The sequence below is a fragment of the Miscanthus floridulus genome, chromosome 5 (assembly GCF_019320115.1).
Source record: "Miscanthus floridulus cultivar M001 chromosome 5, ASM1932011v1, whole genome shotgun sequence".
Taxonomy (NCBI): domain Eukaryota; kingdom Viridiplantae; phylum Streptophyta; class Magnoliopsida; order Poales; family Poaceae; genus Miscanthus; species Miscanthus floridulus.
Genome location: NC_089584.1, coordinates 116241518 through 116268347, shown reverse-complemented (window position 1 = coordinate 116268347; position 26830 = coordinate 116241518). Strand labels below are relative to the sequence as shown.

Genomic DNA, 26830 nt, shown 5'->3' with positions numbered 1-26830 from the left:
GTCCCCACCTGTCGGCCACACACCGGCACGCGTAAAATCGCACCAGTCAACTCGGCAGCACGGGGACGCAAACGCAGCGCATGCTGACCTGCACTGCACAAGGAGCAGGAACAAATCCGAAATTCCAAACCCACTTCGTCAAGTAAACAACACCGGCTAAATTAAAAGCGGCAGGGCGTAGCAGTTGGTCGCCACCGTCACGTTCAGGTTGGACTCCGCCCCCGTGCTGGTGCTGCTCTTCGCCTTGCCTTCCTCCGCCGGAGACCCCGCCGCTTCAGCTGCCGCAGCAGGAGGAGGAGGCAACCATGGCGGGGAGGTACGACCGCAACCCGTTCGAGGAGGACGACGTCAACCCCTTTGCGGTGAGTAATCGTTGTACTTGTTGTAGCTGGGTAGCAATCGCTCCCCTTAGTAGCCTTGTGGAAGCTTCTTCCCGCGCTTGCTTGTATGCAGAGAATCAGAGCTGGGTTTGGGTCCGGGTTTGAGGTCGTTGGCGCTGGTTTCTGGCCTTGACCCTTCGTTGGGACCCGTGGAAGGTGCTGGATGCTCGGATCTGCCGAATAGTTGGCGCTAGGATTGGTGGTTCAGGATCGGGTTCGGTTATGGGGTACCGTTTTGTGCTTATGCTTGCGTGGTGCTCGCTGATTTCGAGTTGTTGCAAGGATAGGGCTTGGCTGTGCTTGTATCTGTTCTGGGGTTTTCAAGGGAGAAATGATGCTTAAACATGGAAATTGATGCTTGGGTTGGAGGGTGTGGGGTTGGCAGCCGTGGATTTCTGGGGTTATATTAGGGACCTACTCTACTCATTGTAGTGGATGAGTGAAAACTTATTTTATGGGGAAATTTACACATAGGGCTATTGGCATCAATATTATACAATATGCTAATGGCACAAGGGAATTGAGGGCTGACTGCATATTTTTTTGGGGGTGAGAATTATTAATGGCACAAGGGAATTGAGGGCTGTTTGTAGCATCAGGTCTTTGCCAAAGTTCTTTCTCCTTGGGAAATTGGCATGTGGCTACTTGTGCTCTTGCATCATGAGTTTGCGACTCTGTATGCCTGCTTGATGTGCTCCATCTAACACTTACAGTACTGTCAATTCAGAGCTTTAGGGCCATAGTTTTCTGATATCTTCTAGATAATGCAAGCCAAGCTTCCAGCTGGTTCTAATCTTCCCCCTGTTTTCTTGAACTATTATTTGATCGATCTTCCAATTGCATCCTATTCTGCAGGGAGGAAGTGTACCTCCCTCTTCTAATTCTCGGATGCCACCTCTTCCTCATGAACCAGCAGGCTTCTACAATGATCGTGATGCGACAGTGGACATACCTCTTGATTCAACTAAGGTAATAGACTTCCATTGTTTCTGTTATTATTGTGGGATTCTGTATTTTACATCATCTGTTCTGCCTAAGAAAAAAAAAATCTTACCATGATCTTTCATTCCAACACTCTTAAGTATGTAATTGTTGTGCATATGTGTTCCCTTTTGGATTAATTTTTCCGAAGGTCATGTACAATGTTATTGATCAAGGGTGGAGGTCATGTTATTTACTTTTAGATGTTGGATTCAAAATAAATTCCAGATATTCTTTCATTGATGTGTTTATGGTTGTTTGATTATGTGATGCTTGTATATAAATGTAGGACCTAAGTAAAAAGGAGAAAGAACTGCAGGCAAGGGAAGCTGAGCTAAACAAACGGGAAAGGGTATGTGCCTTTGTGATCGAAACTTGAAACCACAATATGCACTTGCATGTTATCCTATGTACCCTGTTTTTTTTAATCAAAATTCAAACCATGTGTTTACGAATTCTTGAAGTGGTCCTACTGCATTCAATAGTCATTTACTCTCCTGGATAAAAATCATGGCATACGCTGGATGAGGATGATATCTTGCAAGGCTCCTGGATATTGTGATTTTATTGAGCTTAAGTATATAGCAGTACAGAGCCAGCAAAGTATTATGTTTACTTTACTTTTCCAGAGTTACTGAAACAGTAACTAACTAACTAACTAACTAACTAACTAACTAACTAACCATGATGCAATATGGTAGCTACTCAGCTTAAGTTGACATGACACACTTAACAGACCGCTCCTAACCATTAAGTAAATCATCAATAAGTTCACCTTTGGGCTGAAACTTTTAAAGAATGAGGAACATGGAGAACATGGCATTTCCATGCAGCCACTTATAGTGCTTTTAGGTGAAGGATAGCAATGTATTTGCCAATTGCACATTGTTACTAACAGTTCTTCTACTCATTCGTTCTTGTTTTTTGTAGAAGATTTGTTGTGTTGTTCACATGAGAGACTTTGTGACATGTTGTTCCAATATACTGAACCTAATAGTGCCCTGTGTCGACCAGTTTTACCCAGAATCAACAGTTGCTTCTGTGATGTTTATATATTTGGAACAATCCAGTTCCGTACAGTTCACACCTAAATTTTCAATTCTTTAGATGCTGACCTGATTTTCTTCCCTTTGTTTCCTTGATCCTCAGGAACTGAAAAGAAAGGAGGAAGCTGCAGCCAGAGGTAGATTATTACTTATATCTGGGGTTGACTTGTCTAACAGAACATATTTGAAGACATAAATCATGTGATGGTATAAAACTGTTAGTTTGTGAATGAGGGATTTATAGGAAGTTTCTTCGAGTGGTCTAGTCATTTATGTGATGCTCTATGGCTTTAGAGGTTAGGACTTTAGTTTACTCTTTTTTGTTAGTACTCCCACTTATTGGTGGTTTATAAAGGCTCCTTTGTTTGAAATGTTACTTTGTGTGCTCCATTCTTGCAAAAGTCACTTCATTCATCTCACTTCTCACCAAGAATAACTAGTTAAGCTAATGTGTTGCTTATTGCTCATGCTGTAGTAATTTTACATGTTAGAACTACTTTTAGTAATATGTCCCTTTTCCTTTCTTTTGGCAGCTGGTATTGTCATTGAAGATAAGAATTGGCCACCCTTTATGCCCATTATTCATCATGACATTGCAAACGAGATACCAATTCACCTACAAAGGATGCAGTACCTGGCGTTTTCTTCACTGTTGGGTAAGTGTCAATTACTTGTTGCTCTCCTATCGTGGAAATAACTTGATGAAAGAAGTAAATTACTTGGTAAGCCTCATTTTTTGACATCCACTATGTCGAAATAAATGGCATCACAGCATTATCTTGTTGTATTTGAAACTGTTATTGTCACATGGGAAATGGCATTGTAATACCGAGAAATTTCATCTGAATTTTGACTTCAATTTTCTCTCTGTGCTGACTGCATATACCTTTTGAGGTAGAGAATTTCAAACAAATCCAAGCCTGGGCCTTATTTCCAAAATGCTGTTCTTGATAGTGAATCCTGTGCGTTCCTTGATCAACATGTAATCAATATTACTCCTTTTCGGCATGGCTTAAATTTCTCATCATCACGATCAATGTCCAAAGCAATTCTCACAAGTTGTAGTTTGGAATCAGGATAGTGGTAGCCCCAGATGACAAGCATGCTAGCAGACATTAAAGATGGGAGACGAGATCTAGACACCATTGTGCATTTCCTTAGCATTGCTCGACCAAGGTCCTTATTGTGCAAAGTTTGATGTTATGCAGGATTGACAGCCTGCCTTTTTTGGAACATCATTGCAACTACAGCAGCATGGATTAAATCAGAAGGTGTGGGCATATGGCAGAGTACTTCAGTTCTACATCTTGTGAACCAATTGCTACCAACTTGGAACTAATCCAGTGGCTTGCTTGAATAGGTGTCATGATCTGGTTGCTAGCAATCATCTACTTCATCTCTGGTGTCCCTGGGGCCTATGTGCTTTGGTATCGCCCGCTTTACAACGCGATGAGGTTGCGTATATGTTTCTGCCTTGGCTATTCACGCTCATTGCCACATTGTACCTTGCTCCATTTCACATTATGTTTATTTAAATTTGTATTACAGGACTGAAAGTGCTTTGAAGTTTGGGTGGTTTTTCTTGTTTTACCTGGTAAGATTATCATCATGTCATATATTAGACTAAAAAGGCTTTTCACTCCTTGCTAATGATCTTTACCCCTTCCAGATCCATATACTATTCTGTGTCTGGTCAGCTGTGGCTCCTCCATTTCCATTCAAAGGAAAATCTTTGGCGTAAGTGTTATGTGATTTGGAGTACAAATGAAGTTACTATTTATTAGGCCATGCACAAATCTGATAGTTACTTGAGGATAAGAGGGCACTGCTTGGAGCCTTGGATCCTGAAAGAATTTTGAGTCTACTAGTGCCATTTTGCACTAGGACAAAATTTACTGCTGCATGGCCTTTTCGTATGTTTCACAAGCCTTAGTGGATTTTAATGTACCACTCTGGTGATGTGTCAAACTAGTTTTGTGTTACTTTTAACGGTCACCTGGTACTGGCAGTGCTGCTAAAATTTAGGCTGTATACCTAGACCAATTCTATTGCTGCAGTAAAATGCTAAGAACTTTGTAGCAACTATATTTCTGACTATTATCTTTGTTTAAGGTTACAGCTCACTCATATTATTTAATGTCTAAAGACATTTCCAATTTTTGTCTGTACAGTGGGATTTTGCCGGCTATTGATATCATAGGCAGGAGTGCTATTGTGGGGGTAAGTCTAAGCTTAACTTACTGGGGGTTTGATTCAAGTTAATTTGGATCATCATATGAAGTTATACAATACCAGCAAACCATTGATATATGGGGGATCCCTCGCTAAACATGATCCAACATTCCAACCTTCAAATCTGTGATGGACCTCTTGCATCTTGCACCAGTCCTAGGCCTGGCAGTACCTGACGCTTTGCCTTTTTTCTGATTGGTTGATCCAATATATTCAATTATTCTTGAGTAAGCAAATTCACATCTGGTCCGGTAACTGCTCACTCATTTTATACTGTCACATTTGTGTTTGCCAGATATTTTACTTCATTGGATTTGGAATGTTCTGCCTTGAATCACTGCTCAGCATCGCTGTTATTCAGGTGGGTTTCATGTTTTTACCTTTTGCTGTCCCTAGAACTGATGTGTAGGGACATTCATTAGGAATATGCTGTCTATGCCTCATGCATCATAATCTCTCTTCAAGTTTCGATTATTCTAGAAGATAACTGTTCCGAGATATTATTATTCTGAACTTGTGGAAATACAGCAAGTATGCATGTACTTCCGTGGAAGTGGAAAAGCTGCAGAGATGAAGCGAGAGGCGGCCCGTGGCGCTATGAGGAATGCCTTTTGATAGAGCGGCCTAGGTGACTGGAAGAGAGCCAGACAGGGTGTGACAATGGGTAACTGCGTTATGTACATATGCTGTTCGTCTCAGAGATTACTTACATATACTAGCTTATAGCCTTCTCGCCTTCATGCAATATATACCGCCTACCCACCGGAGCTTGATCTCTTACCTAGGTTCAGATGTGCTTATAGGTAACTGGTTTTTTTTAATACATTTCCTACCTGATTTGTACTCTTCACTCGCGAGACAATTGTTGTTCTTTGGATCTCAAGTGATTCTTTGCACGGCCTGAAACCACTTGGTTCTGAACTTTGTCAAGTTCTTTTCTGAAGTGCATACTCAGGTCATCTTCTTTTCTTTGTTTTTGTTTTTCTTTGTCTTTGCTTACTGTATCTTTCTATCAAGGTTTGGTTCAGATATATTGTATTAGGCAACAGAAGTTCCAGTAATAACAGAAACATGAGAAGATATTGCTGGCTGTGCTGAAGCTAAAGTTTATTATCATCCCGTGCAAATCATCCGCACGTAATTATTGCATAACACTAGGGCTAGCTAGATCAGAACTGTTACTGTAGCAAACGGATTATAAGATTTAGGGAATGAAATCGAGGCTCCTGCCTATTATATAAACAAATGAAGTGGGAAAATAATCTATTTGCCGCTCATGGCGGTCTGAGCTTGTTGCACCTTGGCCCCAAAACCGCACTTCTTTGGGAGGAGGCTCCAGGACCTCCGGGGCTTCCCGAGCCGGCGAATCTCCTGCTTCATGCTCTTGCACTCCTTCTCCAGCTCCGACACCCGCGCTTTCACGTCGGTGATGCTCTCCTTCCCCCCGGGTGCGTCGCCCTCTACGTCACTGTCGACCTCTGCTTGCGCGCTGCCTGCAATGGCCGCGGCGCCCTTGGGGACGATGGCGCCGCCGGAGTGGGGGCGCGCGCCGTCGCCCCCCGCCGCGTTGTCGGACACGAAGAACCACCCGGTGATGGACGTGCGCAGGCGGAGCTGCTCGAAGAAGAGCACCTGCACCACCACCCGAAGCGGCAGCCGCTCGTTCTGCGCCGCGTGCGTGCACGCCTCCAGCGACAGCTTCTGGCAGTTCAGCAGCCGGCACAACTGCTCCCTCTCCGATTCTGACAGCCACGGGTGCGACTGCAATACGTACAGGTGCATGCCGATAAGATCACGAAAGGAACCGTGAATGCCCACAGCTCAGCGATGTTACCTTGAGGTATATGTCGATGGCGCGGTAGATGCCGTCGTCGACGGGGCGCGCGTAGTCGGGCACCACGGCCGCGAGCGCCTGGAACTTGGGCAGCTTCAGGTTGGTGTCCGGCGCCACCTCCGCGAGGAAACCGTCCATGAGCTTGGCCACCATGGTGATCGGCGACAGCGACGACGACGGCGTCCCGCCTTGGGGTATCCCGAGGCTGCCGCCACCCTCCTCTGCCAGCGCCGGCGACGTGTACCCCGTCCCGATCCCGTCCGTGGACGACATGAAGTAGTCCAGGATCCTCTGCACGCAGTCGATGTCATAGAGCGTCTCGACGTGGTAGCCGAGGTTGGGCACGAGCAGGTCGTCCAGCGACGCGTCCTCCAGCTGCGCGCCGATCCGGCGCTCCAGGTTCTCCCGGCACAGCGGGCTGGCGTGGAGGAGCATCGCCTTGCGCAGAATCCCCAGCAGGAACTTGGTGGAGGCCACGCCCTTCTTGGTCGGCAGCAGCGCCACGATCTCCTCAAGGAAGTACCTCTGGTCGCCCTCCGACGGCGCGGACACGCTGGCGGCGCGCGGGGTGATGTTGCGGCTGCTCATGCCGCCGCCGCCGCCGCTGCCGTCGGCTCCGTAGCTGGCCAGCGCGTTGCTGAAGCTGGTGTCGCGCTTCAGCCCCGGGAGGAACCGCCCGGCGTAGAACATGATGGCGCCGGCGATGCTCTCGGCGCGCATGCCCTTGGCCTCCATCGCCTGGATGAGGCGCTTGAACATGGGCAGGCTGAGGAACGACACGTCCTCGTACCACCAGTCCATCCCGGACGCCGCCGCCGCCGCCGCGGCGGACGCCGTGTCGCCCGACCGGATGCCGTTCCAGAGCGCGTCCTTGTCGACGACGCTGGCGTTCCTGACCAGCGGCGCGGCGGCGTCGGAGGCGCAGGCCCTGGAGGCCAGCGCCGTGATGCAGCGCGAGACGAGGTGCAGGTCCTCGGCGGTGGGGAGGACGCCCTCGCAGGTCTCGAGCGCCTTGATAGAGTCCTTCCAGTTGGCGAGCACGTCGGCGAGGAAGGACTCGGCCTGCGTGATGAGGTTGCCCTCGGCGTAGTCGTCCGTCATGCGCAGGTACTCGGCGGCGCAGCGGAGGCACACCACGTTGAGCGCGTTGAGCTCGATCTTGACGTCGTAGCAGAACTTGGCCGCCAGCTCGAACGCCTTGGCGCCTCCGGGGATGTCGTCCAGCTGCAGCGTGCACATGCCGCCGCCGCCGCCGTCCGCCGGAGGCTGGTACTCGCTGATCATCCGCTGCAGCACGCCGCTCCGGCTCAGCAGCGGGAACTGCATGCATGCATACCCAAGAGGCGCGGTGGTTCAGAACAAGCCGAGATCGAGATTCAAGAATAATGTGGCACTAACCTTGTGGAGGTAAAAGGACATCTCTCCTACTTCCACAACGACATCACTCTCAAGCTCGGTCGTGCATCTCCTGGGAATATATGAGATCAAGGTGAAAATGTGATTTTTTTTTGAATTCTAAAGAAAGAATGCTCGATCCGAGGAAGATGCATGGGTGAGTAGCTGATCCGGTAGAAATGGGCCACTTTTGCACATGCAGTTACTTGACAGTATAAAAAATTCATTGAAACGCCGCATACTGTGACATCAGGAGTTTACTGTGCAAGAAGGATAGAGATGCTACAATAAAAAAAAAGCGGACATAATTTAGGGTTTACTGTGCCAAAAGTGATTGGCATATTTCTCGTAGAAATCCGGCCTACATATCCCAGTATTTTGAAAGGAGGCAGGACGTATACACAACTGAAAGAAAACGAGAAAATCGAGATAACCATGTGAGGTCTTCGAGGACGAAAATCTCCGGCTTGGAACCCAGCTTCATGGTCGCCATTCGCCTCCTGCGCCAGTTCGTTATTCCAGTCGACTACTCCGGGATGATCTACCAGCCGGCCGGCCGAGGCAAAGCAGGCTGATGGAGTGGTAATATCCACTACTTTATGCTTGTGTTTTTTTTGGAAATGGAAAGCCAGGAAAGACGGTGGCCAAGTATTTATGGGAGAGATCAGAGATGGAAGGAAGTCGATGCGCTCATGCAGACAATGGCGAGAGGATTTTTTTTTTTGAAAAATATGGCGCGGCCAGGCAAAGCTAGGCCCGGGTCCAAGGGATGGGGCCATGCATGCATCTCGTAAGAGTCGTAGGAGCACTGCCTGGTAGTGGTCACTGTCGGGCCTTGCACCACCTGGCCAGCAAGATCCACTTCTCAGGGGTTGTCTGTTCGACCGGTCGCATACAAGTGAAACTATAGACTGAAGGAAGCCGTGATCTTTGATGGCTCGCTGATGTAAGAGCTTACCGAACTAATGATATTATTAGTACATACAGTTTAGTACATATTAGATGATACTAATATATTTTAAAGAATTCTAAGGCACAATAAAATAAAAATAAGTACTTTAAGAGTATAGGTGCAAAAAATAAAAATTATGGTCATAACCTTGTATTATTTTTATGTCACGCAACATATCTTGATACATGCAATCAATACAAACAATGTATTTTCTCAGCTAGACTAATAAGATACAATCAACCAAACAGTGAAATCAATTAGGCCCTATATGTATTGGAACAATGAAACCGTAGGCACAAGGTGTCTGTCCAATACATTGAGTTGTGTTGCAATCCACGGGTGTGTTTGGTTGTCGGGGGTTGCATCGTATTTCAATCCTGCACGAGCGAATGCAAGCTATGACACTTTAAGTAGCAGAACATTGAGATATTTTTGTTCTGGAAAATTCTACAGATAGCAACATCAAGGGCAAGCTCTTTATAAATAGAGCGCTGCACTTTTTTTTTTGTTTGCTGCGCTTTCTTTTCTCCTGTTAATAAAATTAGGACGGATTTTTGATATAACATACTAGAACATTGAGATATTTTTGTTCTAGAAAATTCTACAGATAGCAACAACAAGGGTGAGCTCTTTATAAATACAGCGTTGCACCTTTTGTTTGTTTGTTGTGCTTTCTTTTCTCCTGTCAATAAAACTGAAGCATTCTCCGTGCGTTGCTACGGGAATTGCGATTAGTGAATTACGTGACATGACGACGAGGGTCTTGCTGACGTGGATATTACAATTGCATGTGCTCGTGGATTTCAATTGTATATGATAGTTACATAGTGCATTGTCGAGTTGGACAGCTTGCTGCGCTTTCTTTTCTCTTGTTAATAAAATTAGGATGGATTTTTGATACAACATACCAGAACATTGAGATATTTTTGTTCTAGAAAATTCTACAGATAGCAACAACAAGGGCGAGCTCTTTATAAATACAGCGTTGTACCTTTTTTTGTTTGTTGTGCTTTCTTTTCTCCTGTCAATAAAATTAGAAGCATTCCCCGTAGAAGCAATTGTCGATGCGGGACCCATGGGGTTTCCCACGGAGAAGAGAGAAGAAGACCTAGTCCAACTAGGATTCCCTACATGTAATCCTACTAGAACTAGTTACACGTAATTCTACTAGGATCTCTACTTTGTAACCGACTAGGACTCCCGCCTCTCCTGGACTATATAAAGGAGGGCAGGGGTCCCTAGATCGGCACCTACACATAACCGACAGAACTCACAATCACAACATACCTCACAACACAACAAATAGCGTAGGGCGCAATATACTATCCACACCACACTGGACGTAGGGCGCCGTGACTTTCCGGCGTGCCGAACCAGTATAAATCGTTGTCTCCCTGCGTTCACCATCGAGTTCCTGCAAACGCCGATACCCCTCCGAACAAATCACCGTCCCGGGTACCCCGTGACGGGTTGCCGGTGGTAAAACATCGACAGCTGGCGCGCCAGGTAGGGGCTCTCGGCGCTTTGCGTTCGAGAGCTCGGTGGACCTTAAGATCAAGACATACCGCGACTTTCGTCGGCTCCCGTCGACAACTCGCCGCAGCTCTAGTCGATCTTGTCAACAACTCGCCGTGTTCACACTCATCATCACCATCGTTCGAAGAAGAAAGTCGACCGGTCCTACTCCGATCAACACCAGATGCAGGGTTCTCGGCCTCAACGACCACAGATAGATGTGGCACCCACACGGGAACCTGTCAAGGAACGCAAGCACTGTAAGGCTACGAACAACAAGCTTGCAAACACGCAGAAACAAGGATTTCCTGCAAAAGTCAACCAAGTCACCGTACAAACCAAAAGGGATTAGCAAGCGTCAATTATGGAAATAGTTTTTGAGCCGCACTCGGATATGACCACCAAGAGTCCAAGACCGTATACAACTGCGTATACGTATACGTTTCAAATTGCTTTGAAGCCACGAGCAAGAGAAGGAAGGAAGCATGCAAGCAAGAAAGCACCACACGGCAAGCAAGTATTCTACCAAAGGAATTACATCACATGTCACCATCCATACGACATGCACATATACAGCTCATCTTCACGCGGATTCAAGTCCAACCCAGAAACAAGTCCTACTCCTACTCGAACAAGCAACAGAAGTTCGTACAAGTCCAGAGCCAATTCTATCCAAGACAAGTACCGAATCAGTGCAGAACAGAGGAAGATCAGGTTACGATGTCGTACCAAAAGAACTCGACTACATCAAGCGCGGAAGTAGTCCAAGCCTGAAGCGAGCGATCCGTCCGACGACTCTGATCCAGAAACAAATTGTACTGCTACAACTTCGTATACGAATACATCACGGACATGCAAGGAGCTAACAAAGGAAGCAAGCAAGCAAAGCCAAAGGTGTTTGTGCATTGATTTATACATACGACATGCTCATACGAGAGAAGGTCAAGAAATACAAGCTACACGGTCAATAAAGAGAAGACCACCTACAGCAAGCCGACAAGTCACGAGCAAGCAACCAAATTCTGGGAACCCGGCAACACGTTCCGAGTTGTTTCGAGTACTCGACATGACAGTCACTCGTCTGGTTAAACTCATCAGCAAACAACTCGGACGAGCTGTCCGACGACTTCATCATGCTGTTCGACTACATCAAGCAAGTTGTCGACCGATGAGGGTAGCTAAAAGCTAACACCCGAAACAAAAAGCAAAATGGCTGAAAACATGCCTGAGCATCCCGGCCGAGAGCAAAATAGATGAAAAGACGCTTGAGCCCGCCGATGAGGGTAGCTAAAAGCTAACACCCGAAACAAAAAGCAAAATGGCTGAAAACATGCCTGAGCATCCCGGCTGAGAGCAAAATAGCTGAAAAGACACTTGAGCCCGCCGATGAGGGTAGCTAAAAGCTAACACCCAAAACAAAAAGCAAAATGGCTGAAAACATGCTTGAGCATCCCGGCCGAGAGCAAAATAGCTGAAAAGACGCTTGAGCCCGCCGATGAGGGTAGCTAAAAGCTAACACCCGAAACAAAAAGCAAAATGGCTGAAAACATGCATGAGCATCCCGGCCGAGAGCAAAATAGCTGAAAAGACGCTTGAGCCCGCCGATGAGGGTAGCTAAAAGCTAACACCCGAAACAAAAAGCAAAATGGCTGAAAACATGCCTGAGCATCTCGGCCGAGAGCAAAATAGCTGAAAAGACGCTTGAGCCCGCCGATGAGGGTAGCTAAAAGCTAACACCTAAAACTAGTCGACCGAAATTAAGCTTAAAAAGACCCTCCAGCTCTTCGTTCCGAAAAGCAAGAGGCTCGGGGGCTACATCCAGATAGGAATACTTTTTCCTCAGAAAAGCACAAGCGCCACTCAAGAAAGCACTCGGATGCCGAAGTTTGTCAAGGCAACATTCTATGCTGAGTCGTTTTACATAGCGCAGGTGAAAGGTTGTCAACACAAAGATCTACATCTAACAAGTCATAGCGCGGACAAAGCACTCGACGGATCACAAAAGAGGAAGAAAAGAAAAGTACTCGACAAATCGAGGGATTTCGTCAGGATAATGCACAGAGTTGTTTACAGGGCAGAGTACAACCACGACATGCACATATGACGTCCGGGAAGCAATAGCGAGCAAAAGATTAAGATATATGCATATATACACTGAATACACATGCACATACGGATCTGCATGCATGCAAATGAGGAAGCCATCAATTTACTGGACACATAAATCATGATGGGACACGAACGATCCAACAAGGTGCAAGCACACGTCAAGTCATATACAGGCTGTCATCACATCTACAACTCCGAAATATCAAAGCCAAATCAGAACCAAGCCACGAGCAGCAAGCCGTCCGAGACCAAAGATAGCAACCTGTCCGTTCGAATGTCCGACTACTTCGAACACACGAGATGTCCAACCGTGCATCAAGACAGATAACAAGCAAGCCAAGACTGACCACTCGGTCGAGGAGTCCGAGTACTCGGATACGATTTAAGCAGGAAGAACACGCGATCTACATAACAACTCGGATACCGAAGCCAAGCCAAAAAGAGGAAGGCACACAAGAAAACCCAAAGTTGCAGGCTAGACAAAAGTACACCGAGTCTGCACGAACGCAAAAAGTTAAGATGAACTCGGATACGAAGACCTCAGCATGAACGGTACAAAATCAAGATCAACTCGGATACGGAGGACTGACCATGAAGCAAGACGAACGACCAAAGAAGCAGGCAAGGCCAAGGCGTTTGTGCACTATTTATGTATGTGCACGCACGTACATATCAAGGCTCATACATGATACGTACATTCTTGTCGACAAGCTGTTCTAGCTGGCCAACAAGCAAGCCATCCGACTGGAAGCAAGCAGGCCACTACGACGACCCGGTAATAGCACAACACTCTCCGAGTACTCCACGACGACGACAGATTCCGGCTACCACTACAACAACCCGCCGACTCCGCCGCGATGCTTAATGACTACCTCGACTACTACTCAGAACCAACAAACTAGTCGGTGACGAATTTCGGATGCTCGACGTGTCTACAACCAACTGCTCGGACGTGGTATCCAACTACTCATCCGAAATACCCAGCAACTCGGCTGCGGCGATCAACAACACGGCCACGAACCAAGGGAGCTACATCTATACCATGAGATCGGGAAAAACACGCTCTTGAGAGCTATTTTACTCAGACAAGTCCAGAAACAACCTGGTTTGATCAAAAAAGAACGCCGATGAGGTACGGCAAGAACCAAGACAAGCTCAGAAAGAACCCGGATTGATAAAAAAAGAACCCCGACAAGGTACGGCAAGTACCAAGACAAATCCAGAAAGAACCCGGATCGATCATAAAACAACCCCGAAGAGGTGCTGCAAGTACCAAGACAAATTCAGGAAGAACCCGGATTGATCAGAAAACAACCCGGATAAGGTACATACAAGTTCAGAAAGAACCTAGACGAAGTGCAAACAACCTGGAAGAGGTACATCAAGAACCAGAGAAGTCTAGAAAACGACCTGGATGAATAAAAACAACTCGGAAGAGCATCACGACTTAGTCAAATCAGAAAACAACCCGGATAAGGTACATACAAGTTCAGAAAGAACCTGGACGAAGCGAAAACAACCCGGATGAGGAACATACAAGTTCAGAAAGAACCCGGATTAATCAGAAAACAACCCGGATGAGGTACATACAAGTTCAGAAAGAACCCGGAACGATCAGAAAACAACTCTGAAGAGGTGCTGCAAGTAACAAGACAAATTCAGAAAGAACCCGGATTGATCAGAAAACAACCCGGATGAGGTACATACAAGTTCAGAAAGAACCCGGAACGATCAAAAAACAACCCTGAAGAGGTGCTGCAAGTAACAAGACAAATTCAGAAATAACCCGGACTGATCAGAAAACAACCCGGATGAGGTACATACAAGTTCAGAAAGAACCAGAGAAGTCCAAAAACAACCTGGATGAATAAAAAACAACTCGGAAGAGCATCACGGCTTAGTCAAACACTAAGCTCGGGAGCTCGGCATTCGCTTCAACTACGCCCGGGGGCTCGGATTCAAGGACGAAAGACCAAGAATACAAGTACTCAAGACTACAACAACGACAACACATCAAGACCCTTCATCTGATTTCTATTCTAAAGAAAAGTACTCAGAGAAGGCTCGGGGGCTGCGGGATAAATAACCCCAGAATTTTTTGAAGACAAGAATCTAGACCCTCCAACCTTTGCAAGCAAAAGCAAGAGGCTCGGGGGCTACACTCGGTGAGTGCAATTTTTACGAAAAATTGCACCCACCCAAAAAGAACTCAGAGCAACCCAGAAGACTAAAGGGACCCTCTGGCTTCTTGTCCCAACAAGCAAGAGGCTCGGGGGCTACACTCACTAAGTGCACTTTTGTCCAAAAGTGCACATCAGCCGGAGAAAAGACAAAGAAGACCATCTCAAGATTTTACTTCAAGAAAGAACCCGGAACAAGTCTACAACAACCTGGCCCTTGAAGCTCAATCATGAAATGCTCGGGGGCTTGTCGATGCGGGACCCATGGGGTTTCCCACGGAGAAGAGAGAAGAAGACCTAGTCCAACTAGGATTCCCTACATGTAATCCTACTAGAACTAGTTACACGTAATCCTACTAGGATCTCTACTTTGTAACCGACTAGGACTCCCGCCTCTCCTGGACTATATAAAGGAGGGCAGGGGTCCCTAGATCGGCACCTACACATAACCGACAGAACTCACAACCACAACATACCTCACAACACAACAAATAGCGCAGGGCGCAATATACTATCCACACCACACTGGACGTAGGGCGCTGTGACTTTCCGGCGTGCCGAACCAGTATAAATCGTTGTCTCCCTGCGTTCACCATCGAGTTCCTGCAAACGTCGATACCCCTCCGAACAAATCACCGTCCCGGGTACCCCGTGACGGGTTGCCGGTGGTAAAACATCGACATCAATCCCCGCGCGTTGTTACGGGAATTATGGATTAGTGAATTGCGTGACACAATGACGTGGGTCTTGCTGACGTGGACATTATAATTGCATGTACTTGTGGATTTTAATTGTATATGATAGGACATTGCCTAGTTGGACAACTTGCATGTTGAGATAAATAGCTAGTGAGGTTTAGAATTATAAAAGATATATATTTGTTAATAAAAAATTTTAGTAGAGAATCACATCCTTCCTTTCGCTCGCGGCCATAGTTTAAAATAGCGGGCTATTGAAAATAGTGATAATTTTTTTCAGCGGCTATGAAGCTATAGCAATGTTTTTATAAAATAAGCATGAAAAACATCAGTAATTGATGAAAAACATGTCAAATATGAAATTCGATGTATACAAATATGTTTCTAAGATTCCACAAGTCTAGGTAACATTATCAATACGACATTACAACATGGTTCATGAAACTCTAGTGTTAAGTCTCTCTTGCTCGTATATTACCTAGCTCACTCGACGCTCGCTCCCAAAGCCGGTCACTGCTCACCTCTGAAGCCAGCCGGTAATCATGTACGCCGACAACGACTCTTCTCTCACCAACACCTTCATCGCCTACTCCAACCTACAGACGATGTAGTAGGGCGAGGGCGGCCATATGCTGTTGAGTATGCGGGTCAACACCGTTGGCTCGGACCGAGCATATACTGTTCAAGGGTTTGACGCCATCGCCACCATAGCCAACCACCTTGGCATGAACGCCACCATTGGGGACTGCGCCAAGGACGTGTACAAGAAGATGGTAGAGGCAGACCGCACGAGGCAGAAGAAGCCGAACGTTGTGTATTATGTCACCTGCCTCTACGTTGTGTGCAACAATAATACGCTTAAAAAGAAGGTGTTCAAGGTGACCACCACGATGGATGTCAAAGAGAGGCCAATCATATCAAACACGGTTAGACTGAGCTTTGAATAATATCACAATCTCAGACAAATAAAAAGAGTTTAGTCCACAACTGAATAACTTATGGCTACCAAATGGTACAATTATCTGCATAAAGTTTAATAACTTATGGCTACCAAATGATACAGTTATCTGCATATAGTTCAAGTTATTGAACTACTGATTACTGAACCACTGCACAACACCCTTGCCTGTTGTCTCTGTTGTCTCCACACAAAAACTAATATGCATCCACAAAGAAAAACACTTAGGGTTGAGAATGATCAACAACTTAAACAAAGCTTCCTCTTCTGAATGATCTTCCTTATGATCAACAGTCCCAAGGTCCACAATTATCGAAGATATGTAAACCTGTAACAAAATAATCTCACTAAGAATGCAAAAAGATGGAACTTGATATAGATTTTGCACACACTTGTGAAATGCAAGCATACAACAAAGACAACAGAGATGTGCGAGTCTAAGGCAGGTTCTAACTCTACTGTTGGTTTTGTAGACCCTATGTAAAACCAACAGTGGTTTGGATTTGAAACTGACTCAATTTGTATTAACCTAATTTGATCTCTAACTCTCTGTACTGAACAAAGCCAAGACTGGACTATGTTGGACTATATAGGCTGCGCCTTTTGACCTCCATGGTCCATGGGATTTCATTTGAGCCGCTTCGTGTCCATAGGATTTCTCAAGAATGAGACATTTCCCATGCAGGTTCATATATGCCCCCAAAATAAAAACTCCAACATATTAGATATATATCCGATGTTTTTTTCCTGAGAATTCTTATGTCCTAGATTATATGCATATAATTATCACAACCAGTTGAGAATTTTTTAATAATAATAACATAGTACTCCCACACACTGAGCATAATGACATGCATGGTGCTTTTATAGTTAACTAAAGTTGAATGCAATAAGATTTTCTTTCAATGCAAATTCACTTCAAAATCCATGTCATGTTGGAGCATCATAGTTCTCACCTTGAATGCTAAGCTAACCATTATGCCTATGAAGTAAGGTCAGATGTTTGATCCTCCTTAGGTCAAAATTTATCAAAGTCTTGTACAACTGTAACAACAACAGAATTAAGAAAATCAAAACTTTAAGAGAATTAAGAAAGTATCAATGCATATCCAACAGATCACTGTCATTAGGAGTTGAACCAGCACGGATTTTATCAACCAACTCAGTGACTCTAGACCTTAGTTTGCAGCATTCCAAATGTTTCTTTAGATGACTGGTTCGTATGCTTTGTTTTTTTACTTAGATACATGAGAATGCATACATTTGGCCTGAATGACCTCACCATTTACAAACCTCAGTTTCCTATATGTACTATCTACTATAGAGCCTATATAGTTGAAGTCAAAATCTATCATGTGACATGTCTGTGTTTCGTAAACTGGACTAGTTACGATTGCCGCGCTGCTCTAGAAAGACAATGGTAGCATCCAAAAGATACGAGGATTTATACTGGTTTAGGCTGGAGCCCTACGTCTAGTCTCAGAGATGATCGAGTGCGTGTTCCTCGCTTAAATGCTCTGAAGTTCTTACAATGGAGGGTGCAAGAATGGTGAAAGAGGATGGAGAGCTAGAGCTAGGAAATTAATGGGGACGGGGTTCCCTATCTTCCGTCAAGTAGAGGTAACTATCATTGTGGTGGAGAATGACACATCGATCCGGCTTCAGATCGAAAGATCGAACCCTGCAATCTTAGCACCACAACTCCTCTAGTTATTAACCGAGACTCGGTTTTGGTTGACTTCACCAAGAAGGCGAACCCCTACCTGCGCAATGAAGAACACAAGCAAGAGCAAGAAAGAAAACAACCAAATTGTAGATGAATGATTAATCTCATAATGTTGGGGTCTCACAAACCGATGAACGGCAAAACTGCTATTGACAAATTAATCTAAGCAAAACCCAAACTCTAATGGAGGGATGGTGGCTATTTATAAAGACTCTAGGGTTGTGCAAAGACCCCTGGATGCCCCCCTAATGGGCCCAAACACGATACATGGTCCAACGGACCAAAAGACGGTGTCGCAGCACCCTGACAGATTCTGGATACTGACTTGTTTCGACGATTACCATTGATTCCAAAGGGATTTTGACATGAGACCACTTGCATTGGCTTCCTTATCTAATTAGCTTTCCATCCATATGTGGATCATCGAAAACGGAGCCCAGACGCGCCTATGTGACCAGTTTTATGACGGACTAGTCATGGAACCCGAGATGGGCTCGAACTTCAGTTGGACTGGGCCTCCAGCTTGTGTTGGTCGTCCTTGCTGGTCTTCTCCACCTCTATACCTTTCTCCAAGTTCCTCATGACCCTCTCCTATGTTCCTCAGCAAGATAACATCATTAGGTAGTAGTCTTGTCGACATAAAATTTTGTCCCGTGCCGAGGACACACGCAGCAAGCCGAAAGGGTCCGCTCGATGGAGCAGATCCGCCTAGCTTCAGCGTAGGGGTGGTAATTCTCCCAAGGCGTGCCAGTCAATTTGACTCTGCAATTAACAAGGAGAGAAAGTTCATCAGTAATTAAGGGCGGAACTTGCCGGTGTTACCAGACAGTTCCGAAAGTACGGCTATGAGAGCCGATATGGAAGGAAATCGGCTAAATAGCTGATCCCAGTATATTCATGAGAATAAGTCAGTTAGAGTTCATGGGGTCGTGTGAAGAAGAATCAGTTATCATTCAGAATAAATATCATTTAAGCAAACATTAATCAATGGCAATAAGATATCGATGATGATTGGTTTATACTGAGCCAATGATTACAAGTAACCGAACTCCTGTTTATGTAAAGAAACAATTCAACACCGCTCAACCATCTAATAAAGATAAATCTAATGAACATGTTAGATCTCATCTATCATCATGACCAGTGGGGCATGAGGCAGAATCATGCAGGCCGTAGAAACAACAATAGACTCGACGACCCTAACTCATTACTAATATCAGTGGGGCATGAGGCAGAATCATGCAGGCCGTAATACAATAACAAGATCATGGGGCTAACACATCTTTCAACTTATCTCTACTTCAATGATCTCGTGATGTGAACTATTCGTGAAAGCATTCGATATCGGCTAAACAGCCGATTCAGGCATAGCGCATAGTTAAGGTCATGCCTTCTTAGGAACGGATCTACCAACTAACGATCCCCACTCCACGATACCAATAGTGGGGTGAGAGGCAGAATCCCACAGGCCATGATGACGGGCCATGGAATGGTTCTCGCTAACCAATAGATCTACTCAAGATCGAACATGCCTTAACCACACGCTGTCGACAGTCCACCGAGGGGTATCCTGCGATGGTAGATTTGTCGATGGAGGTGCACGTGATCAGGAACTGGATGGTGACATAAGGCGTAGAGACAACGATTTAGACAGGTTTGGGCCGTCTGATCGATGTAATACCCTACGTCCTGTGTCTTTGGTGTATTGTATTGATCTATATGTAGATCCGATCTGATAGATCCTCATGGATCCTGATGGAGATATCGACTAAGGGACCCCTGCCTCTTCTTATATACTCCGGAGGGGCAGGGTAACAAGTAAAGTAGCCTATTTGGTACTATACAATGTCTTGCGGTGCATGCCGAGTAGTGCCGTGCACACCTTGATCTTGTAGGCTAGGCCACCTCTGATGGTGCGGCCCATGTCTTGTCTTATAGATACCGGAGGCCATACCCCCATAGCTAGTCCCTAAGCCAGACAGTAGGTGACGTAGTCGCATGGTGCCAGGGTCAGAAAGTAGAAGACCAGCCAAGTAGGCAGCCAGTCCCCGGGCGTAGCCTCGAGATGAGAACAAGCACATTCACCGCAAGGTGAAGTGTGCCCACTTAGTCCCCGAGCCTGCTGGAAGATGAAGAATGAATCTTGTAGCAGAGTCAAAGAAAAAGAAGTCTGAAAGCTTTGCTAACGTCGTCCGACATGCGCGTATTAAGACCCCAGACGTGCTGCCCAAGATCAGCACCCTGATCCGAATAGCATGGAGCAGCTTGATAGTACACCGATGAGACATAGCAAGATCTGAGCAGCAAGGGAGTTCCTAGCGTCGCTGGCGATGACCTAGCACCGAAGAGCGAGGAGTCCCCGATGTCGTTGGCGATGATCGAACACCGAGGAGCGAGGAGTCCCTGGCATAGGCGGCGATGACCGAGCACCGAGAAGCGAGGAACCCTGGCGTCGCTGGTGATGATCGAGCACCGAGGAGCGAGGAGTCCCCGGCGTCGCTGGCGATGATCGAGCACCAAGGAGAAAGGAGTCCCCGGCGTCGCTGGCGATGACCGAGCACCGAGGAGCGAGGAGTTCCCGGCATCGCTAGCGATGACCAAGCACCGAAGAGCGAGGAATCCCTGGCATCGCTGGCGATGACTGAGCATCGAGGAGTCCCCGGCGTCGCTGGCGATGACCGAGCACCGAGGAGCGAGGAGTCCCTAGCGTCGCTGGCGATGTCCGAGCACCGAGGAGCGTGGAGTCCCCAGTGTCGCTGACGATGACCGAGCACCGAGGAGCGAGGAGTCCCCAGCATCGCTGGTGATGTCCGAGCACCAAGGAGCGTGGAGTCCCTAGCGCCGCTGACGATGACCGAGCACCGAGGAGCGAGGAGTCCCCGGTGTCGCTGGCGATGACCACGAGGAGTTCCCGGCATCGCTGGTGATGTCCGAGCACCGAGGAGCGAGGAGTCCCTGGCGTTGCTGGCGATGACCGAGCACCGAGGAGCGAGGAGTCCCTGGCGTCGCTGGCGATGACCGAGCACCGAGGAGCGAGGAGTCCCCGGCGTCGCTGGAGATGACCGAGCACCGAGGAGTGAGGAGTCCCCAGCGTCGCTGGCGATGACCGAGCACCGAGGAGCGAGGAGTCCCCAGCGTCGCTGGTGATGTCCGAGCACCAAGGAGCGTGGAGTCCCCGACGTCACTGGTGATGACCGAGCATCGAGGAGCGAGGAGTCCCCGGCGTCGCTGGCGATGACTGAGCACCAAGGAGCGAGGAGTCCCTGGCATCACTGGCGATGTCCGAGCACCGAGGAGCATGGAGTCCTCGATGTCGCTGACGATGACCGAGCACCGAGGAGCGAGGAGTCCCCGGCGTCGCTGACGATGACCGAGAAACGAGGGGTCCCCGGCGTAGGCGGCGATGTCCGAGCACCGAGGAGTCCCCGGCGTAGGCGGCGATGTCCGAGCACCGAGGAGTCCCTATCGTAGGCGGCAATGTCCGAGCACCGACGTAGCTGATGACATCCGTGCAGTGAAGTGTGCTCACTTAATCCTCGAGCATGAAGAATCCGAGCGCTGAGGAGTAACCGGCGTAGCTGGCGATGAAGCACGTGCGGCGAATAGTCCGATCAACTGGTCGGCGACGGAGTCCATGAACCGAGCAGTCCGACCAGTTGATCAGAGGGGAAGCCCTAGCACCAGGTGATTCGATCACCTGGACGATGATCCTGCAATGCAAACATGTAGAACGGGTAGTACATGACGCACAAATAAATAAACTCCAGAGAAAAATCAGCAATGATGATGAAACGGAGTATGCAGTTCGGCGATCAATTGACGTGAAAATATATTTATATTTAATATAAACTGCCTGAACAGTTAGTGTGTAGCTGAGTCTCCAGCCCTAGCTAGCCCATAGTCCACAACATCGAGCGCGGAGCCCGTGCACGTGTAGGAGGAACGGGCGTGATCAAGGAGCCGCTGCCGACCACCCATAACGCAGAGGGTAGACACTCGTGCACGTGTAGGGAGGAGCCGGAGATAGGGCCGTCTCTGGAGGCATCCGAGCATCAACGTGACTGTTCGAGGGTTCACCTTAGACTTAGCTGTATGTCATCTTTAAGATGGTATACATGAAAGAAAAACGTTTGGAGAGCAAACATAGAGAAAACAGCTCGGAGAAACATTATGGTGATATACGAAGATTAGAGAATATTTAGAAAAATATTAAAGCGTCACTTAGCTTTAGATAGAACGTCTGGTCGGTGGCGTATGGCATTATCTGGTCGGCGTTGACGAAGTTGCCCGGCACTCGAGCTTTCCAAACTATCATCATGGCGGTAGTCGCAGTTGTCACGGCGCCGTTCTTCGTGGCGATCATCATTGCGATGCGGCAGGTGGTCGGAGTAAGTAGTCTGTGCGATGTCATCCTGATCGATGGAGTCGAGCAGGTTGGTGTTGTCGATCTGCCTCCCTTTGTAGCGAGGAAGCGAACGACGGGTTGTCGGCGTGGCTGAAGACGATGCTGGTGTGGCCGGAGCCAGATCCAACGTGGTTGGAGCCATAGCTGATGCTGATGAAGTAGTGGTCGACACAGATTAGATCCGTGCCTCCTCCGTGGTCATGGCGATGAAGTTGTCGGAGCCAGTGGTCTAGGTGATCTGGCCGATGGTGAACGTGAGGCCGTTCGGCGTAGCCATGAAACCGGGGATGATGACCATCTTGTTCATCTGGAGAGTAGTACGCACACCCCCTACCTGGCGCGCCAACTGTCGATAGAATATGCTCGATAGTCCACCAAGGGGTATCCCACGATGGTAGATTTGTCGGTGGAGGTGCGCGTGATCAGGAACCGGATGGTGACATAAGGCGCAGAGACAGCGATTTAGACAGGTTCGGGCCATCTGATCGATGTAATACCCTACGTCATGTGTCTTTGGTGTATTGTATTGATTTGTATGTAGATCCGATCTGATAGATCCTCATGGATCCTGATGGAGATATCGACTAAGGGATCCCTGCCTCTCCTTATATACTCTGGAGGGGCAGGGTTACAAGTAAAGTAGCCTATTTGGTACTATACAATGTCTTGCGGTGCACGCCGAGCAGCGCCGTGCACACCTTGATCTTGTGGGCTGGGCCACCTCTGATGGTGCGGCCTATGTCTTGTCTTGTAGATACCGGGGGCCATACCCCCACACACGCTATGCATGATTAAGATTGATATAAAACAGCCAATAAAAACATAACTCATCGTTTAAGATGTAGATTAGATCAGTTTAAGATTAACAAACGATGGGTTAAATAAGATATAAGGCCAATCCGGATCAATCTCAATCGGGCAGAGTGATATTACTGTAATTAGATAAACAATGAAAGCAATAAGCAATATCGGTAACTTAATGAATCTACCAAAGACTGACATTCAAAGGTAGAGCCGATAACTTGACCTCGATCTAATTCAAGCAGGGGGGTGTGAGGCAGAATCACACATGCCATACTTGAATTAGGCAAGAGTCGATAACTAGCTTATACCAGAGCCGCAGTGGGGGTCGACCGGATCGATGCAGCCATACGAACAGAGGTATAAACCGTGACGGTACTTACAACAAGCAGTGGAGGTCGACCAGATCGATGCAGCCGTACTCGCTGAAGAACTCGCCGAGATCTACTCTACTCCTACTCCTAAGGGGTGGCCAGAGCCGAAAAAAGTAGTTGACTTGTATTTGATTGATTGGTTTCCTCTTACAATAGCCGGGGTTTGGTATTTATACCCGGAGCCTAAACATGAATCCTACTTGAGCATGATTTGTTATAGACTTTGGCATAAAAATGAAAACATTCCTAATTTAAGATAACTTGGACTCTAATCTTTCCCTTTTTGTAGAGTCCAACATGTTTTCGTCCTGGCGTCGAGCGTAGCCTTGCCGTTATCTGCTGGAGCTGTCCGAAGAAAGCCGATTCCTAGATTTCACATCTGAATCAGCTGTTTCTAATCCGCCCGCAACTGATCCCTTGATGATCCTGGGGGTTTCTAGGTCCCTGGGACTCTCCTTCCAAATTTTGGTGTAAACACATGCCCCCAAATTTTGGGACAAAAGAAATTTTGTTCCAAAATTACCACGTCCGTGCTCCCAATAGGCTCACAGTCACGGATAAGGAATCTTGGGGTCTACTATTTGTCGCCGTCCATATGAGCCCATGCTTCAAAACTTTTTTAGAGCATTATTGCTTCACGGGTGTTTGGACTCATCCTTCCAAGCCAGCTATAAAATAGCTATCCGACCCTGGTGAGAGCAAATTCAACAATTCATCCATGTTTTGCTTTTATCTGCTTCCTCGGGTGTCTCCGATCCCGCTGGATCCTCCATGGTTTATCCCTCTACTATGTAGATCTTGAGCGGTTAGGAGAATTCTTGTGCATAGGGTGATTGTGTCACTCATTCTAGCGCCTTGTCGAGCAAGAGAATCAGCTACTGCGGCTAGAAAAAGTCTTGTGATATCACTTGCGTCTTCTCACCATGCTCATAGAGCTGTTCTAGTATTTGCAAGGGTTAAAATGCGTGGACACCTTTCCCTTGGTCGTTCCGCTAAACACCCACCGGGAAAGCTACTGGCTTCTTCCCCATGGCTTCACCGAGAAATCGGCCGATCACATGCTGTGCGGGCGGTTTTTTCCTCTTCTTGGGTACAACGGGCCAATGCCGATTCATGTCATGACGACCTTTGGCCCTACAGGATTCAGGCTCCCTTCAATCCAAACAAGCTTTGATAGGTTGATCTCTGGTCAATCTTTGAATCCATTTATGATATTTCGCAATTTTTGGGGGAGCAATGGGTCTAAGTCTGCTATCTCTTCGTTATCCATCCCCTGAATTCCTGGGGGTGCCGTTCTGATGATTCACTTGCATGACATTCCGAATAGCGTTAGGGAGGCCGCCCTCCACGGCGTTCGTCATGGTGCAGCTATGGTGTTGGCTGCTGTCCAAGTCCGTTCGGGCCAAGATCGCTGGCTCCTTCTCTATGACTCCGGATGCAGCGTATCCTGGGGAACATGAGCGCTTGGTTGAGGATTTTATGAATGTAGACAATTTTGTAGCTTTCAATACTCTATCTGATGATATAGTAAGCAAAGTATTCTCTAGCCCGTAGCTTGTAATAGGTGATGTTTAGCAAATAACTTCCCCGTCTTGAGTGATTTTCTTTTGCTTCGTGATTTGCATGCATTGCTCTGTCTGTGTTTGCCTCGCTTCTATAGGTGATACATCGTATCGGCTCTTACCCCCTCGGGTTCATTTTTGTGCTGGAGGTGATACCTTTCCGACATCGGCTATTAGAGTTGTCAACCGAACAAATCGGCTATTTAACTGTTAATCCAAACGCTGGGATAATATTTCTTCAGATATTTCCCATTGATCGCTCGGTCGAACTCTTCTTCTCCTCCTAGTGTCTAAAAAATATACGCATTACCAGGAGCACAACGTTTGATCCAATAAGGTCCTTCCCAATTGGGTGACCATTTGCTGAACTTGCTATCTTTTGTCCTGATCGGCAATTTCACTTTCCAGACCAAATCTCCTTCAAAAACCCGCTTATCTTTAACCTTTTTATTGTAATATTTCATGACTCTCAGTTTATTGGCTTCAATATTTTTGAGAGCGCGCAGCCGAAGGTAACTTAAGTCTTCTAAGCCATCCATCATAAGATTTTTGTAGACTTCAGCTATCAAATCGTTCTGTAACATAACACGCCTCAATCCAGACTGAACTTCCCAAGGAAGAACTGCGTTATGGCCATACACAAGTTTGTAAGGTGATGTTTAAATTGATCCATGATAGGCCATCCTGTATGCCCATAATGCCTCATTAAGCGTCGAATGCCACTTCCTTGGCTATTCCTCAATTTTCTTCTTGATCAGCTTAATCATAATTTGATTGGATGCCTCTGCCTAGCCATTAGCTTGAGCATAGTAAGGAGATGAATTTAGCAGCTTGATCCCCATACTAGCAGCAAAATGTCTGAATTCCTCTGATGTGAACATGGTCCCTTAATCGATAGTGATGGTTTGAGGAATCCCAAAACGATACACGATATGCTCCTTGACAAAATCAACCATATTTTTTGAAGTTACTGTCTTCAGGGGAACTGCCTCAACCCACTTGGTGAAGTAGTCTGTTGCTACCAATATGAACTTATGCCCTTTGCTTGAGGGTGGAAAGATCTGGCCAATCAAATCAATTCCCCAGCCCCGGAACAGCCATGGTTTGATTATTAGGTTCATGGCCGATGCAGGTGATTTCTAGACATTACCAAAACGTTGATAGTCTTGGCATCCTTTTTAGTATTCAAAACAGTCTTCTAATGTTGTTAGCCAAAAGTATCCAGTTCTGTGAATAATCTATTTCATCTTATAAGCCGATTGATGAGCCCCACATATCCCTTCATGCACTTCGCCCATCAAAACCTTGGCTTCTTCTTGATTCAGGCATTTGAGTAATGCCCCATCGATTGTATTGTAATACAACTGATCATCTAGTAAAACATACTTAGTTGATTTATACCTTAGCTTTCTAGTAACTCTCTGTGACGGGTTTCTAAGGTAGTCGACTATCTCAATTCTCCAATCATTATCCGAGGCTTCATTACTCAGGATTTCTTGAATCACTCGATAACCTGATGCACTTTGAGCCAAACGGTTAGCCTCCTGATTCTGCGCCCTCAGAATGTGTTGAAATGAGACATGAGGAAATTCCCTAAGCAACCTTTGGCACTCGTCATAATATCTCCTCAGAGTATCCTCTTTGCACTCATACAAGCCGATCAACTGATTAATAATTAACTG

General features: G+C 46.7%; 2 protein-coding genes across 2 annotated transcripts; one reads left to right on the top strand and one right to left on the bottom strand.

Moving 5' to 3' along the window:
• The first annotated feature begins 95 nt into the window (after positions 1–95).
• On the top strand, positions 96–5564 carry LOC136450541 (secretory carrier-associated membrane protein 2-like). The gene is made up of 12 exons (XM_066451022.1): positions 96–362; positions 1236–1349; positions 1651–1713; positions 2511–2544; positions 2941–3063; positions 3616–3678; positions 3768–3861; positions 3956–4001; positions 4077–4144; positions 4579–4627; positions 4935–5000; positions 5168–5564. Exons 1-12 carry the CDS (start codon positions 306–308, stop codon positions 5252–5254), a joined length of 864 nt encoding a protein of 287 aa, XP_066307119.1. The 5' UTR covers positions 96–305; the 3' UTR covers positions 5255–5564.
• A 161-nt stretch (positions 5565–5725) lies between these two features.
• LOC136450540 (BTB/POZ domain-containing protein At5g03250-like) lies at positions 5726–8493 on the bottom strand. The gene is made up of 4 exons (XM_066451020.1): positions 8303–8493; positions 7872–7941; positions 6474–7793; positions 5726–6400 (listed from the first exon to the last, which is right to left on the bottom strand). Exons 1-4 carry the CDS (start codon positions 8359–8361, stop codon positions 5903–5905), a joined length of 1947 nt encoding a protein of 648 aa, XP_066307117.1. The 5' UTR covers positions 8362–8493; the 3' UTR covers positions 5726–5902.
• Between the last annotated feature and the right edge of the window lie 18337 nt (positions 8494–26830).